General features: G+C 37.2%; 1 protein-coding gene across 2 annotated transcripts in view; it reads right to left on the reverse strand.

Annotated features, from left to right (window-relative positions):
• Window positions 1-16577, reverse strand: part of LOC134529230 (protein brambleberry-like) — a 125658-nt gene that overhangs the window by 65517 nt on the left and 43564 nt on the right. For both annotated transcript variants that reach the window (XM_063363109.1, XM_063363110.1), the window contains 3 exons: window positions 8630-8809; window positions 3110-3310; window positions 2046-2180 (listed from right to left, as the gene is read on the reverse strand). In XM_063363109.1, coding sequence (XP_063219179.1) covers window positions 2046-2180; window positions 3110-3310; window positions 8630-8809 — 516 coding nt within the window. The remainder of the gene's footprint in view (window positions 1-2045; window positions 2181-3109; window positions 3311-8629; window positions 8810-16577) is intronic.

Below are 16577 nucleotides of genomic sequence, written 5' to 3' on the forward strand. Positions count from 1 at the left end.
GAATGACACTAAAAAACTTTTTTCAAGACATGTAAAACATTCATAGGGGAAAAAATGGAAAATGTTGAGTGTAGTACCTTCTGTAAAATTAGACAATTAATATTGAAGTGAAAGATTGGTTAGATGAAGTCATATACTATAATTAAAAATAAAATATTTGTTAAAATATTTAAATTAAAAAAAAAAGGGAGTTTTATGCAACTTACATAAATTTACCAGAAATACAGCAAAATTCAATCAATTTCACAAAAAATGTGAATTTTTTTAAATTCTGTATTTGTGAAATAGATTCAATGAGCTCATATTTACATTATTCACACATTTTCGTTGTTACAGTAGCCACCTAAACTGTATATGGACTCAGCAATATTACAAACACATTTTCTGCTAATTTTCTCTGAAATCCAGAACTATTATTTACGTTTGTTGATTTACCTTTTGAGTCGCAACATTTGTTTCATCATAGATACATACAGAAAGTAAGCTGTCAATGTGGCACATGGTGGTAGATCAATTGTAACTATCAATTTATATGCTGTTGCAACTATCGCCTTCACTTCTTTCAATGGCCATCGCAAAGGAGTGTCCGTGTTTTGTGTTGTAGTCCATGGTTTTTGATGTTAATTTATTTTTCCCGCAACAAGTAGGACTACGTGTAATAAAATGAGTACAAATAATTTTTTGTTTTCATGTTTGAAATGCCACAAATAGTCCATATTTTTAATCGTCCACACAATTTTATCCACCACTGTTCTATACAACAGTAGAAAAATAACTTTTACTATTTGATGCGTGTTTAAAACTTAGTATTCTGTTTATGTTTTTTAATTATGCATTCCATTAAACATATAACTGGGTACTTATATCACACAAATGACTTAACCTTATCAGAGAATGTTGGTAAATGACAAACTCACAAGGTATGTGTAGTATTTGTTATCAACAGAATATTCATTATTTCAAAGTGTTAGTATTAGAAGTTGAATTGAATAAAAAATTTATATATCTTTATTGTTATCCATTTTTTGTTGCATTTATTTGCGAGTCAGAAATGGAGACTTCCACGAAGTCCTAACTGAGCTATATGAATCCGAATAATAAACTATTTGTATTCATATTCAAATATTCGCACAGGCTTAGTTAATACCCCTACTTGCCTTATTTTAACTTATAGAGTTCTGAAAGGTGCAACTTCAGATCTCAGCTTAGGGTTTCCTATACATCATCTTCAATGTCCTGTTAGACAATTAATTCAATCATACACAGCTTCACATTGTGCCGTCTCTGGTTGATGGTTATGACAGAGCAAAAGAAAATAATATTGCCACTGAGTTGTGCGTGTTTGTAGTGTACGGTACAATTATTTATTTTGGGTGCTGCAAACCTAATGTATGTATTCTATAATGTTACTTACACAATGTTTAAGCATTAATGTAAATACAGATCTGATATCCAGTACAATCACATTCTGGAATGTTTTAGGATGCTGGGTGAAAAACATGTAGCAAAAGAAGTTTTCACTCATTGAGAGCTTTACTTGCATAGCCTTGTCTCGCATGATGGTGCAAATAATTCAACACACTGAGTGTTGAGTAGTAAGGACTTTTTTAATCTACACGGTAAAGTTGTTTATATATGTTATTTTAGTTTTAACTACGTATTTTTTTTCTCAAAAAAGGTTAAAAAAAATTACAACAGTAACTAAAACCACGAAAAAAGTGACTTTTGGAGAAAACTGAAAATACGTGATCCTGGACCAACCCTGTTCAAAACATTGAGTACTGGTCAACAGCCAGTGGGAAGCCAGGGAGAAGGGAAGGTTGCCCCACCAACCTTTTTCAAGCTTAATTGAAGATGTACAGTTTTATTTTATTACTTTGATGCATTTAATATCATTGATAACATGTGTGTATGCATACAGTCTACAAATATGCATGCCCATGTAATACAGAAATGGCTGGTTACATCTAGCACTTTACAATCATAAATGTACAGCAATTTCTAGCAGCAGATAAGCATCCATTTCTATATGTTACATAACTTACCTACAAAGTTTTTGATCAAGTGTTCAACACTACTAACTCTTCCCACGATCCTTTGAGCCACAACAGAACTCTCAATCGAGAATACATTTCTTTGTTTCAATATAAACTTAAACAGTTTTAAACAAAACCACAAACCTGAAACATAAAGAAAATATTAATGAATATATAAAATACATACATTTAAACACATTCTACATGAGAAAATTAAATCAATTCCACCCAGAAATAAATTATAATTTTTAAAATAATTTTAAATCACATGTAACAAAAATAAAGGCAACAATTAATTACTAAAGAATAATTAATAGATTATTTTTCAGTAGTAATGACTCTATGGTAAGTCAAATGCTTCAACTGATAAAAAAATAAAATTTTGAAATATAAAATACAAACGACAGTGCAATTTTAGAAATATTTGGGGACCATGGGGCTTAAAAATATACTGACATCAGTTTTAATGTAGAATGATAATGGTGTTCCACGTACACAGATCTGGGGGCCCAAACCAACGATTTTTTAAGTCTTGATGCTCTAAATATGGCTGGCGTTGATCTGCAACACTTAGCCTTACCTTGACTGTGACATTTCTGTTAATAAAACACCAAAAATCTAAAAGTTTCTTAAAAATTCTATAGACATTATAATACTTAAAATAACTTACTTTCCATGCATTATAATTTGAATTCAAAAACTATTAATTTGAAACTTAAATAAACAACAATATTTTTTTTAAAAACCAATATAATTTTACAAGATTAAAAGATAAAATAGAAATTATTTAAAAAAATAAATAAAAATTAGCATGAAATTGTATGCTCTTCAATTCAAACTAAGAAGCCATCTTTGAATCAAATGATCATCTTACCCACAATCACTAACAAAAACATACTGACTTAAACAGGGCTTATGAAATATAAAATTAAGCTAGGTTATGTTAAGATCTAAGTCATCTATGGTATAAAATAGAATTTTTGCAGTGCTATTACAATTGAAATGATGAAATTATCACAATAATACAAACTGCATAAACATTAAAAATTATGAGATTTTATAGATATGTTTACCTATTATGAACCAAAATATCTCCACGGTAAGGCTTGAATTCTTGAATGGGTAATTCAGACGCCAGTGATACAGGATGAAATTGCAATGAATGATCAACAGAAACGTCCGAAATTCCAGCCGCAAGAAAAACCAGAGCAGTAAAGTACCCACTATTAATAGGATATTTTGAACATAACACCAGATTCTGGCAGTTGGGTCACCTAAAACACACAAAACATAATTTAATGGAAACTCAAAAATAATTATGATTCCCTATATTATACTGACACTGTGATTAACTTGATGCTAGTGCTCAGCAAAATTACAAAGCAACCATGAAAACACTGATGGAAGCCTTCAAGGTGAATGGAAAATCACGCACAAAACTATGCACCAAAGAAGTATAATTTAACACTAACACAGCTGAATGCAAAGGTTTTACACCCCTGCAGGTAGGGAACTATGATTATCACTGGCTTATAATATTCCAATATAACTATTAAACCATTTGTGCCAGTTATAAAGAACCTTTACAGCACAATTTAAATTTTTTTTACTATTTAAGTTCTTTAATGAAACATTCCTTACATAAATATTACAATTTTTCTTGATGTAATCTTTCTTGGGGCATTTTCAATTTTATTTCCCTACAGGCCACTTAGCTCGGTAAGATCTCTGCCTTCCAGTAGCTTGGCCAGTTTACATCCCCACACTACATAAGCTGCAGAGTGTGATAAACCGAACCCATATTGTTGCATGGCTGTAGATGCGCAGGGCCCTCTCCAAGGCACCGCACTTTGGACACGTCTCATTTATAGGGACATTGCATTTTGAGTCGGCCCTGCGCTGTCTTACCTTTTAGATAACTGTATCGCTTTGTTTTGAAAGGGCATCAGTCAGTATATTGACGATTTTCAGTTATATGTTTCGTCCCGATCACAAAACGTAGACCTAATGATTGGTGTAGGAAGGGCATCGGTCAGAGCATCATGTGGGTAGTTACATGCATTCAAAATACAGGATGAGTTTTGAAAGGGCATGAGTCAATGACTCATGCCCTTTCATAACAAAAATAAGGTAAGTACATAAGCATTGTGTATTGTTTCCCATTGAATATCTACATGACAGCTTAAAAAACAACATTGAACTGCACCTTCATTTGTTTTCATTCAGTTGAATGTTTTGGTTGTGGGATGACTTCAAGTGTTACAGTTTGTGCTATAATAAAGTGTTTTATATTACAAATATGATGGAAAGTGGCGAGGAAGGAAGTGGTGGTAAACGGAAAAAAGATCCAGCCAAGTATAAAAGAAACATGGTCAAAAGTTCCAGACTGAAAGGACAAGAGTATGTCAGTTACAGCGAAGTGCTGAAACCAGAAAAAAAGACTGGATTTACTTGCAAGTAAATTGAACAACCTGCATTTGGTTAAAACCATTTTTAAATATTAATTTGTTACAGTAATGCTAACATAGACCACTGAGTCATTATGGAAGTATTATTGATGATGTAAAATAAGAAAACATAACCTCACTTTTTACAGCTGTAAACAACCTATGAAATGTTAGTGTTGTTCTGTTTGTAACAAACTCTGTTGACTTTTGTGTGCTGCAGATGCAAGAAGAAGTGCTTGGAAGTGATTGGTAATGACAACTGTATTGACATATTTACGAAGTTTTACAATCTGCCCACAAAGGATCAACAAGATTTGTTCCTGCAGAGGCTCATTGATATACATCAAGTGAAACAGAGACGCCCAAGATCAGAGTCAGCCAAGTTAACTCATATTCATTCAAATATCATGTCATAATTGGAGCACATCGAAAAGAGGTATGTCTTGATGCACTTTTATCAGTTCTGGCCATAAGTGCGAAACAGTTGCAGAGGGTGCGCGAATTAAAACTTTCTGGAAAAACTCCAGAAGACTGGAGGGGTAAAGGTGTAAGTAATTCCACACCACAGGACTTTCAACTTCTAATTCGAGAGCACATTGAATCTTTCCCTATTAAAGAATCTCATTATTCAGGACAAACCAGGTATTACTTAAGTGCTGATCTGAATATAACCAAAATGTAGAGGTTGTTTAGAGAGAAACACCCTGATGTCAAATGTTCTTATTAGAAATACTGGGATTATTTTAGAAACCATTGCAACTACAGATTTGGCAGGCCACAGGTCGACACATGCTGTACCTGTAAAGAACTCCAGTTAAAAATAAAATCTCCACACTTGAATGAAGTAGCAAAACGCACTGCGGTTGCAGAGTTGTTGATTCATAAAAGGAGAAGCAAGAAATTTTACAGTGCTCTGCAGAATGAATACTCAAGGGAAGGTAAAAATGAAAGTAATGTTTTATCACTCGCATTTGACTACATGCAGAATGTTTCTCTTCCCAAAGTACCAGTAAAAGAGCACTTTTATTGTCGACAATTGACTGTTAATGTTTTCTATATAACCGACATAAAGAAAAACAGTAGTACTGTAATTGTGTATCATGAAGCTAATGGACGTAAAAGCCCAAATGAGGTTTGTACTTTCCTCAATGATTATCTACAGGCGAGGAAAGGTAACGAGATGGAAATAAGGCTGTTTTCAGACAAATGCCCAGCCCAAAACAAAAATCATATGCTATGTAGGTACCTTTTATATCTAACAGATTCAGAGCAATTCAATAAAATTCAGCACTTTTATCCTGTTAGAGGGCACATTTTCCTGCCATGCGACAGGGATTTTGGAATCATTAGGAGAAGACTAAAAAGACATGATAGGATTTATATGGTACACAATGTTATTGAACACATTATACTGAGTGGTAAACCTGGAAAATTTGTTGTGAAGAAAGTAAAGGCATCGGAAATATATCACTACACAGAGTGGTGGAAGAACTATTACAAGAAACTACCTGTTTCCGTTGACATTGAGCATAAAACAAGGAGAGACAGGGTGGTTTTTCCCATCTCGACAATGTTTCACTTCATTTATGAGAAGGATAGGAAGGGGTATGTCACAGGTCACACCATAAATGGGCTCTGTTTTCATACATTCCAGATGGCGCTCCACAATCATCAAGTGGTTCAACCCCCCAACAGATTGGCCTTTCCAGCAGGGAAAATTCCTCTCCACTAAAACAAAGTGAGTGATATTAGACGTCTGAAACAATATGTACCAGAGGAGAAGTCTCAACAGTACAAAGACCTTTTGGATGGGCCAGTGTCTGATAAAGACAATGATGAGTAGTGTTATATTATGTGATGCTTAATGTGCACTTTATTAAAGAAAAATTGTCATACACCATGGCTATACTGTTTAATATTTAATGGCACATTACATTGTTATTTTGAGACAATGTTAATAATATTTCATAGTAAATGATGTTATTTGATCTGATTCCTGGTAGGAATTTGTCTTTTGTGATAAAAGGGCATCATTTTATGATTTTCCAAATTCTGTAGAAATCTATTTTTACATTATATTAAGGACAAACTGTTTCCAAATCATGCCATACATGATGAAGAAGGAGGGGAAAATGTAAAACATGATTTAGTAAATCTATATTTTCAGGCATACTATTTTTTGTTGTTTCCCTAAAAGCTTCCTATGACTGATGCCCTTTCAAAAAAAAAAAAATGATACAACTAGAAAACCAATTCAGGTATTTATCAGTTCATCTTATGTTAGGAAGTTTGAAATAGGATGTTGTGATTTATTGTGACAAAGGCTTTTGCTAAATCAAAATAGCATGCATTCACCTGACCACATGCAGTAACTTCACAATAAACTGGACTGAGAAAAGTTATTAAATTGGTTGCAGTAGTTTTACCACTTCTAAAGCCAAGTTGACTGTTTGATAGTCTATTTTTTTACATAGAAATTGATATCTTTGAATATGATTTTATCAAAAGACTTAAGCAAAAGCATTTGGTAGGGATATGGGCCTATAATTTGTAACATTTAGTTTACAACCTTTCTTGTGTATAGGTATAATCTTAACAGTTTTCCATAGGTTGAGTAGACACCACTATTAATACTGTAATTGAAAATTAATTTAAAAATGGGAACAAGCAAGTTGTAACTACATTTTACAATAAATTTTGAAATGTTATTGTAGACTTAAATGAATTGATACCCCAAAGTACAAGACTCTCAGATACATTAGTCATAGGAATAGAGTAATCAGTAGTAACTTGAGGTAAGAGATTCTGATTATTAGGTGGAGACACATAAACACTACAGAAATATTCTGCAAAGTTGTTAGCATCATAGATCCTCATTATCATATGCAGCTTCAGCCAACATTTTTTTTAATAGTGCCTTTCCACCATTAGATTTTGGGTGCTTAAAATTCTATGCCCTAATGTCATTCTGTGAGAAATCATACAATTATAAAATATTTATTTGCTGCTTGATCTTTAAAAAGCTTATTTAAATATACATGGTGCCAGCCTTCAAAAAGAAGAAAATTGTTTTTGAGTTCTACTTCTTTAGATGCATTATGGAAAAATTATAAGTGAATTTTTATGATGTGCACACATTATGCAATTAAATTCTCACAGGATAAAAAAAGGCTACATACAAATAAAAATTATATATGTGCTTTTAAATCTTATACTTTAGTGATTGATATTGAATTCTGGTCCATATAATTAAAACATTTATTTATTGTGAATATTAGTGATAGAAATTGTGTTTATACATTGTTTCGTGTGCGTGTGCACGTGTGGGTGTGTGCATGCATCCGTGGGTGCTTGTGTGTGTGTGTGTGTGTGTGTGTGTATAAAAAAGTTAGGTTTTGTTCCCATATGTATAACGATATGCGGTTGATTGTAAGCTTCCATTGTCGCTGACTGACAGGGAGTGTCTGTAGAAGGTTTTGTAGTCACCTGGCCATTTTCATAGGAGTGTTTGTGACGTTATGTTCACTTACGTATAATTTATTTGCATTACAAATTATTGCATTATTATTTAATAAATAATTAAAATTTATCTACAGTATTTTACTAATTATATAATTAATTTTATAGTGTTTATATTAATTTTTAATACTATTTATTTAATTTTTTAATTTGATTGAATTCATACTTTACCAAGCATATTTATATCATTCCAGTCCTTTTATTTTTTTATTTCTATTAATTGTTTACGTGCAAAATTAATGTTAATTTTTTATTATTTCAAGTGCATATAACTTCCAACACGCATACATAAGTACACACATTTTTTTTTTAAGTGAACTGTTTACCCAAAGGAAGGGTCAAAAAATGGTGTAAGTGGCCAAAAAATAATTCCATTAGGTTTTTTTTGCTGTAATTTCTCAACTGCTATAGCAAATGTTTGCTTGATTTTAAAAAATGTACAAACAAAGCAGATAAATGTATTCTGATGTGTCTTTGTAACAAATATAATCAAACGTAAGGTAATAAGACTGCTAATAAGTTTCATGACTACTGGTCAGCAGCATAGTTCAAACACTACAAACAACATAATCAAAAAAGTGAAAATATTCATCACCATTTATATTTTTACTACAATCAGACACTTACCTTTTTCACACACAAGACAAAACAACCCACTGAGAACAAAAATGGTATTGTTGACAACATTTCTCATAGCTGTAATTGTAGAGTTTACAACATTACTTATGGCATTAATCTTGTAAACTAATTCTTCCTTCTGCAATCTTATCTTCTGCAATACAATGTGAGATGCAGAAAAACTGGCATCTGGAAAAAAATAAACAGTTTAAACATCAAAGTAAATTAATTTCATAGTACTACAGTAGTATATAAGTATTACACAAGATGTTTAGCAACTGTTTGGACAAATTTAAATTGGGTATAGGGCACACAATGACAGATAATATTTATTTAGAAACATGGGCTTGCAAAGTTAGAGGTGTGAAAAGTAGTGTGCACAAATTTGAATTTCACACATGGGCTGGCGAATTTGATTGGTGGACAGATTTTTGCATGACTGTGAATGCATTGTCAAGTTTTAAGTCTTTCAGTTGAATATTATAACTCACCACAATGGTGGGTAGAAGGAGGGGGCAGACCTTGAGGATAAAATAGATAGAATGGCATTCTAGGAGAAAAAAAAAAGGAAAACCTGTACCCTCACTGACCCACCTTCATAAGAATTGTTCAAATGTATGTGAACTGGCTTCAACACATGCCATGTTTTGCTGGACCATCTAAAACATTTCCATATGTTTCACATCTGTTCACATGCTGCTGTCATGCTCCCACATTATTCTTTAGCCGTCTCCATGGGTGTGACATCAACCAGGCTTTTTACGTGGCAACAAATGGAGTCTGGAGACTGAGAAGACAGTGAGGATGCGGGAGAGAGGGAGCAAGCAATTACGACTGCCGTGACCCCACCATTTTCCGAGGAAATGGTGAAGATTTTCGTGCAAAGCAAGTGTTTCGAGGACAAGGGCAGTGGACCTGTGGACCTGTTGGGGCAGTACTAAGCAGGAGCATGATCAGAGACTGGTGGCAGTAATGAAGAGAGCTCAGGAAAATTATGTTAGATTTAATAAAATACAAAATAGGTGCTAAGCAAGCTCACTATATGGGACATATTTTCAATTAATCTGGAATCAAACCTGATGATGACAATATAATTGCTATTCAAACCATGGATAATCCTTCTAACAAAAAGGAGGTAGAAAGGTTTTTGGGTGTTGTAAAATATTTATCAAAGTTTGTTCCAAATCTCTCGCAGGTTACTGCTCCTCTCCGGGTATTATTGAAGAAAGATGTAGACTGGCACTGGGAGCATGAACAAGTCGCTGCATTCCAAAAGCTTAAGGACTTGTTATTTAGCAGTCCAATTCTAAAGTATTATGATGTCCATAAACCTGTCACTTTGTCGGTGGATGCTTCCCAAGTTGGGTTAGGTGCAGTGTTGCTTCAGAAGGGTCACCCAGTAGCTTATGCATCAAAGTCACTCGCACATACTGAACAACAATATGCACAAATTGAAAAAGTGATGTTGGCTATTGTTTTTGGGGCGGAGCACTTCTATCAGTATATTTACAACAAGCAATTAATGGTAGAAACAGATTATAAGCCCCTGGTTACTATCTTCAAGAAGCATTTAATTGATTGCCCAGCCAGGTTGCAGAGGATGAAACTTAGATTGCAACGTTATACCGTATTTACCCGCATATGGGTTGCATATTTGCCGATTTTTAATTTTAAAAAATGTATTGCGACTCATGCCAATTTATAACTTTGGGTAAAAAAAATTATAATTGTGGTATGTTTTGAGCATGTGCATAAATAACTCATGTGTTTGTTTTTAATGAGTATGTTACAAGTAAGTAAAAATTGTTTATTTAAAGTAACTGAGCAGTGCGTGGAAAGCACTATGAATGGCACCATTCTATTGGTCTGCTCGGCCGGCTGCCACACCAGTCGCCCAGCCGCAGCTGGCGCCGGCGAGTGAAGTGACTTGCTGAGCTGGCATTCGGCTGGAGGAAGAGAAATCTAAAAATAAACTAGCGAGTTTGTGCGTGTGTGTATGTTCTGTAAATACGTGAGGCCATGAAGCGGTGTCGACGGTTTTCCCTCCCTCCATCCTCCACACTTGTGAATGTTCGTGAACTGGCACAATCTCCACGTGCCTATTTCGACAGGTTTTTAAGACGCAACTGTAACCCAACATAATTTTTTGAAAGCTGCACTTCAAAGCCCAGCTTTAAGTTCTACAGCTCTGGCACGAATTTCTCACTGACTGTAGTGCGTGCCAGTTTTTATAAAAGAAACTGACAAGAAAGGGTAGCTTGCTGCCTTTTTTTCTTTTCTAAAAGAGGACTGGTTTAAAAAAATACAATATCCGGGAAGGGATACACTACAGTCTATTGTTATTGTAAATCAGTAGGGGAGAGGCGGTGAAAAGTGGGCTGGTTTCACTATCTTCTACACAGTAAAAAGTATCATATAAAGCAGGCAAAAAGAGGTTTGAGGGTTAACACCAGTGCCGTATTTCTTTCACACCAATGAGCTGAGATACTGAACAAAAATTCACTTATACTCTACTGTAGACAGATATATGACTCATATTTGAGGGCGACCCTTATGGCAAAAGAAGTTTCATTTTTATGACTAAATATGGCAATCACGAGCACCCAGATTCAAACACTAACTCAACAAGGTGCATCGTACTAAACAACTTTAAAAAAATTGCCACATAATCCAGCAAAATACAACAAACATTACCAACTACACTTAGAAAATATCCTAATGACCATTACTGAATATACCAAATCAATTCATACCAAATTAAGCTGCGACCCGTACGCAAGGGTGACTTCTGCAGGTAAATACAGTACATTAAATGTAGTGTATAAACCAGGCTCACAGATGTATATACCTGGTACTTTGTCTCGAGGCATATGGGCTGGTTCTCAAGGGCAATGAGATAGTAGTTCTCACATGTATGAGACAAGAAATACTGGGTAGTATACTTGTGGGATATTTAAGTCTGTAACATTGGCCACATTGGAGACTGGTGGACAGTTGGGAAAAGATGGCCACATAGCTTGATCAAATGTAACTCTAGTTGGTGATTTACGAAATAAAAATGTAACAAGTGGCGACGAGGATAGGATGTTGTGCCGGAAAGAATAATCCGTTTATTCAGCGTTGTTAAAATGGGAGGTTTCAAAGTGGAAAATTTTGTTTGCAGCGAGGATTCGTGGGAATCGTACGCTGAGCGGCTGGAACAGTGTTTTATTGCCAATGCCGTCAGTGATAAAGAAGAGGACCAAGCGAAGCGGTGCGCAATTTTGATATCGTCATTAGGCAAAGAAACATACAAAGTCTTACGGAATTTGTGCGAACCAAAGAAACCTCAGGACGTGAGTTACAGGGAACTTTTGAAGTTGTTGAGTGATCATTATTCTCCCAAGCCATCGGTCATAGCTGAACGGCACAATTTCCACAAGCGTGTGCAACAAGATAGTGAAACAATTTCTGACTTTGTGGTTGGGTTATGGAAATTAACCAGGTATTGTAATTTTGGGACTTTTTAGACTCGGCTTTGCGTGACCAATTTGTGGTCGGGGTAAGAGATAAACATATAACACATAGGTTATACTTGGAACCAGAAGACATCACGTTTGAGAATGCCGTAGCACTTGCAGCTGCGTATGAAGCGGCTATGGATAATGCATCTTTAGGTGTGGCAGATTTGAAGGTTAGTGAGGTACCTTGTCAAACGCCTCCAGTGACCGAGGCCGTAAATGTAGTCAAGTTTAGGCCCAGGATGGTAGATGAAAAAGGGTTAGGAACAGTGAAATGCTTTTGCTGTGGTAGGGCTAACCATGTGGTGAAAGACTGTAAATTTAAGAGTTATAGGTGCAACTATTGTAAACAGCTGGGTCATTTGCAGCGCATGTGTCCAAATCAAGCGATGTCAAAGAAGGGTGAGTCGAGAGCACACAACTTTGTGGTACATGATGGTGCAGAGAACCAAGTTGGCCTCGTAGATTGGTGGGAAAGTGAGTTCACATCAGTGTTTTGTATATCAACTGGAACAAAACCAAAGCCATGGGTAATACCTGTTTTGGTTGGGGAAGTACAATTAGACATGGAAGTGGACAGCGGTGCTGCTATATCCGCCATATCAGAACATACCTACAAACAATTGTTTGCAACCCATTCCTTGAGGCCTACCAATGTCAGATTGAAGTCTTATACAAATGAGGTGATGAGTCCGTGTGGTACGTTGAGGGTGCCCGTGAAAGTAAAGGGACAGCCTGAGACTGCAGAATTAGATCTTTTTATAGTACCAAATGGTGGTTCACCCTAGCTAGGGAGAGACTGGTATGATGCTTTACATTTACCACGACCGCACTTGTATCATATCAAGACATCAGAGAAGCAAAAGTGGGAGTTGTTTAACAGCTTGGTAAGGCGATATCCACTGATTTTTGATGAGGGCCTGGGAACATTTACTGGTGGGCAGGTCTCCTTACGACTAAAGGAAAATGTCCCTCCTGTGTTTTTGCCTGCCAGGACCCTTGCGTTCGCACTAAAAAGCAAGGTGGACACGGAGCTAGACAGACTGTTAGGGCTGCACATTCTGCACCCCGTAACATTCAGTAAATGGGCTACACCGATTGTGCCAGTGGCAAAAAGTGATGGCAGTGTACGCATATGTGCTGATTTTAAAATAACTGTAAATCCTGGATTAGTAGCAGAGTATTACCCACTACCCAGGGTGGAAGAGCTGTTTGCAAAGTTGAAGGGTGGTGAGGAATTTTCTACAGTAGAATTGTCTCCGGCATTCCAGCAGTTAAAGTTAAATGAGGCATCTCAAGAATTGTGCACAATCAATACACACAGGGGTCTTTTCAGATACAGCAGACTACCATTCGGAATTGTGTCCTGTCCGGCCATTTTTCAGCGTACAATGGAGCAGGTCCTTCAGGGCCTAGACGGAGTGGTTTTCTTTCAAGATGACGTTCTGGTTACTGGTCCGACAAGGGAGCAGGACTGGAAAAATCTGGGTACAGTATTCCAGCGTCTAGACAAATATGGTCTCAAGGTGAATACGAAGAAGTGTAAAATCTTTCAGCCTTCAGTAACATTTTTGGGTCACACTATTGACAAAGAGGGGCTACATACTTGCGGCGATAAGGTCAGTGCAGTTGTGGGTGCACCAGTTCCGCAAGACCTTAAGCAGCTGCGTGCATGGCTGGGGTTGGTAAACTATTATGCTCGGTTCTTACCTAACCTCTCTACAATCCTCGCATACTTGCATGGGCTTTTGAAGAAAGGATGTCGTTGGAGTTGGACCTCGCAGTGCGACGTTGCCTTAAAGCAGCTCAAGGATTTAATTGTTTCATCTACTGTACTGGCCCACTATGACCCTGAGTTGCCTATCAAGATGGCCTGTGATGCTTCCCCATATGGCCTCGGGGCGGTGATCAGTCATGTGTATCTGGATGGCTCGGAGAAGCCAATTGCATTCGCTTCTCATACATTGTCAGAAGCCGAGAAGAACTATTCGCAGTTAGATAGGGAAGCCTTGGCAATTGTTTTTGGCGTCAAGAAATTCTTCCAGTATGTGTATGGGCGGAAGTTCTGCCTGGTTACCGATCACCAGCCCCTAACGCACATATTTGGCCACCATTGCGGCATTCCTCAATTGGCTGCAAATCGCCTACAGCGCTGGGCTGTTTTGTTGCAAGGATTTGACTATGAGGTACAGTATGTGAGAGGTTCAGCAAACTCCAATGCAGATGCCCTTTCCAGGCTGCCATTGCACCGGGTAGAGGTTTCAGAAGAGTTTTCATATCTGCACGTTGCAAAGGCTGAGTTTTTACCAGTGACGGCACAAGCCATTAGGATTGCTACAGAGCGTGACCAGGTTTTGAGCAAAGTATTGTTGTGCGTTCGTGATGGCTGGCCGTCAGAGGTTGAAGAGGCTTTGAAACCATTTTACACAAGAAGGCTGGAATTGACGCTTGAGCAGGGAGTGCTGATGTGGGGCCACAGAGTGGTCGTGCCGTTGTCTCTACAGAGTAAAATTTTGCAGGAATTGCATTCCAGCCATTTTGGTGTGTGTAAAATGAAAGCTCTAGCACGGTCTTACGTTTGGTGGCCGAAGTTAAATGATACATTGGAAAAGGTCACAACATCGTGTGAGTCGTGTTTGCGGGAGAAGTCTATCCTTCTGCCATGGGTATGGCCTGGCAAACCGTGGCATAGAGTACATGTGGACATTGCTGGTCCCTTCCTGGGAAAGAACTTCTTGGTGTTAGTGGACAGCTACTCTAAGTGGCCTGAAGTGTGTGAACTCACAAGTACTAGCAGCACAGCCGTTATCAACAAATTGCGTGGGTGGTTTGCAACGCATGGCCTCCCGGAGCGGCTTGTATCGGATAATGGCCCCCAGTTTGCATCGGAAGAGTTTCAACATTTCTGCCGTCAGAATGCCATAAGACACACATTTTCCCCACCATACCACCCAGCAACCAACGGGCAAGCTGAGAACATGGTCAAGACGTTCAAGCAGAAGATCAAAGCCATTCTCCACTCTGGGGTGCCAATGGAGGTGGCACTCCCTAGGTTCCTTTCTGAGCTACCGGACGACACCTCATGCTGTTACTGGAGAGTGTCCCAGCAGTTTGATGTTTGGCAGGGTATTGCGAAATAGACTCTCCCTGGTTACGCCTTCCGTAGCAGCCACGGTTGCTACCCACCAACCACCTCCTGCTTCTTCACCTCGGTGCAGGTCGGACACTTTTGCGCCTGGCAGTGCAGTGACTTTTCGAGTCTATGGGCGCGGAGAGAAAAAGTGGGACCGAGGCATCATAGTTGACCAACTGGGTCCACTCACTTACAGGGTAAATGGTATTGGAGGAGGTGTTTTCCATCGTCATCTTGATCAGATCAGATTATTTTCCCCATTTCAGACATTTGTGCCACCCTTCGACCAGCACGGCGTAGACAGTGACACGAGTACTTGGGCTGCAGTAGCGCCTCAAGGTGCGAGAACTCCCTCAGAGTCAGTCACTGCCAAGGTCCGTGATACTGTTGCAGACTTGCCAACTTTTGAAACCCTCAATTAGTAAAATACATAAAAAATAATATAACACGCGTAAACTGCTCGCGGCAATTGAAAAATTAATAAACTTTGATGATATCACATTTTTTCTAGTAATCGAAATTATGTAATCGTTTTAACATACATTAACATTGCAGACCAACAATCATGTTCATTATTTACCATTATGGAAACATTTTTGCTTAGTATCACATAAAAGAAATAACTTCGTTCCTTGTGGTACCCTACAAATCAACTGAGTGTACCTTTGTTAGAATATACACTGATATCAGTTAACTTCCATGCTCCATATACACAAAGGATTTGATTAGAACTACTTGCCAGAAAAATATTTTTTTAAAATACAGTAAACAAAATTCCTAATTTGCAATGAATTAAATATAGGATATAACAGATATGTATAAATACACTCACCAATTGAGTCAGGAATGTTTTCTTCAAATATGACTGAGTAAGTATAAGTAAGCACAAATAAACAAAAGTAATAAAAAAACACACAAAAATGGAAAAAAATATATAAGTCTGCACACACACACAATTGCCTAGATTATTCTTTTTTTAAAGACGCTGCAGTTGCTTTTTTGGCCTTTCTTAAGAATTCTTCAGAAAACTGCTGTTCATAACAGACTCCTGTTTGGCTGCACTTAATGACAAGCATGCTTTCCAAGGACTGGACTGAAAGCTGTGACCTGAATTTTGTCTTATTTTTTGTCACAAGACTAAACACGCGCTCACACTCCGCATTGCTGTGCGGGATAGTCAGTATTGAAAGCATTATTTTGGCTACTCTGTCAAACTTTGGGAGTGTATCCAAGCCCACAATACCAGCTATTGTGGCCCATTTCACATCAACACGCTCATCTGTACTCACAAGAGAAGAGATGTCTTCTAGCTGGAGAGCAGTAA

The sequence above is a fragment of the Bacillus rossius genome, chromosome 2 (assembly GCF_032445375.1).
Source record: "Bacillus rossius redtenbacheri isolate Brsri chromosome 2, Brsri_v3, whole genome shotgun sequence".
NCBI classification, from domain to species: Eukaryota; Metazoa; Arthropoda; class Insecta; order Phasmatodea; family Bacillidae; genus Bacillus; species Bacillus rossius.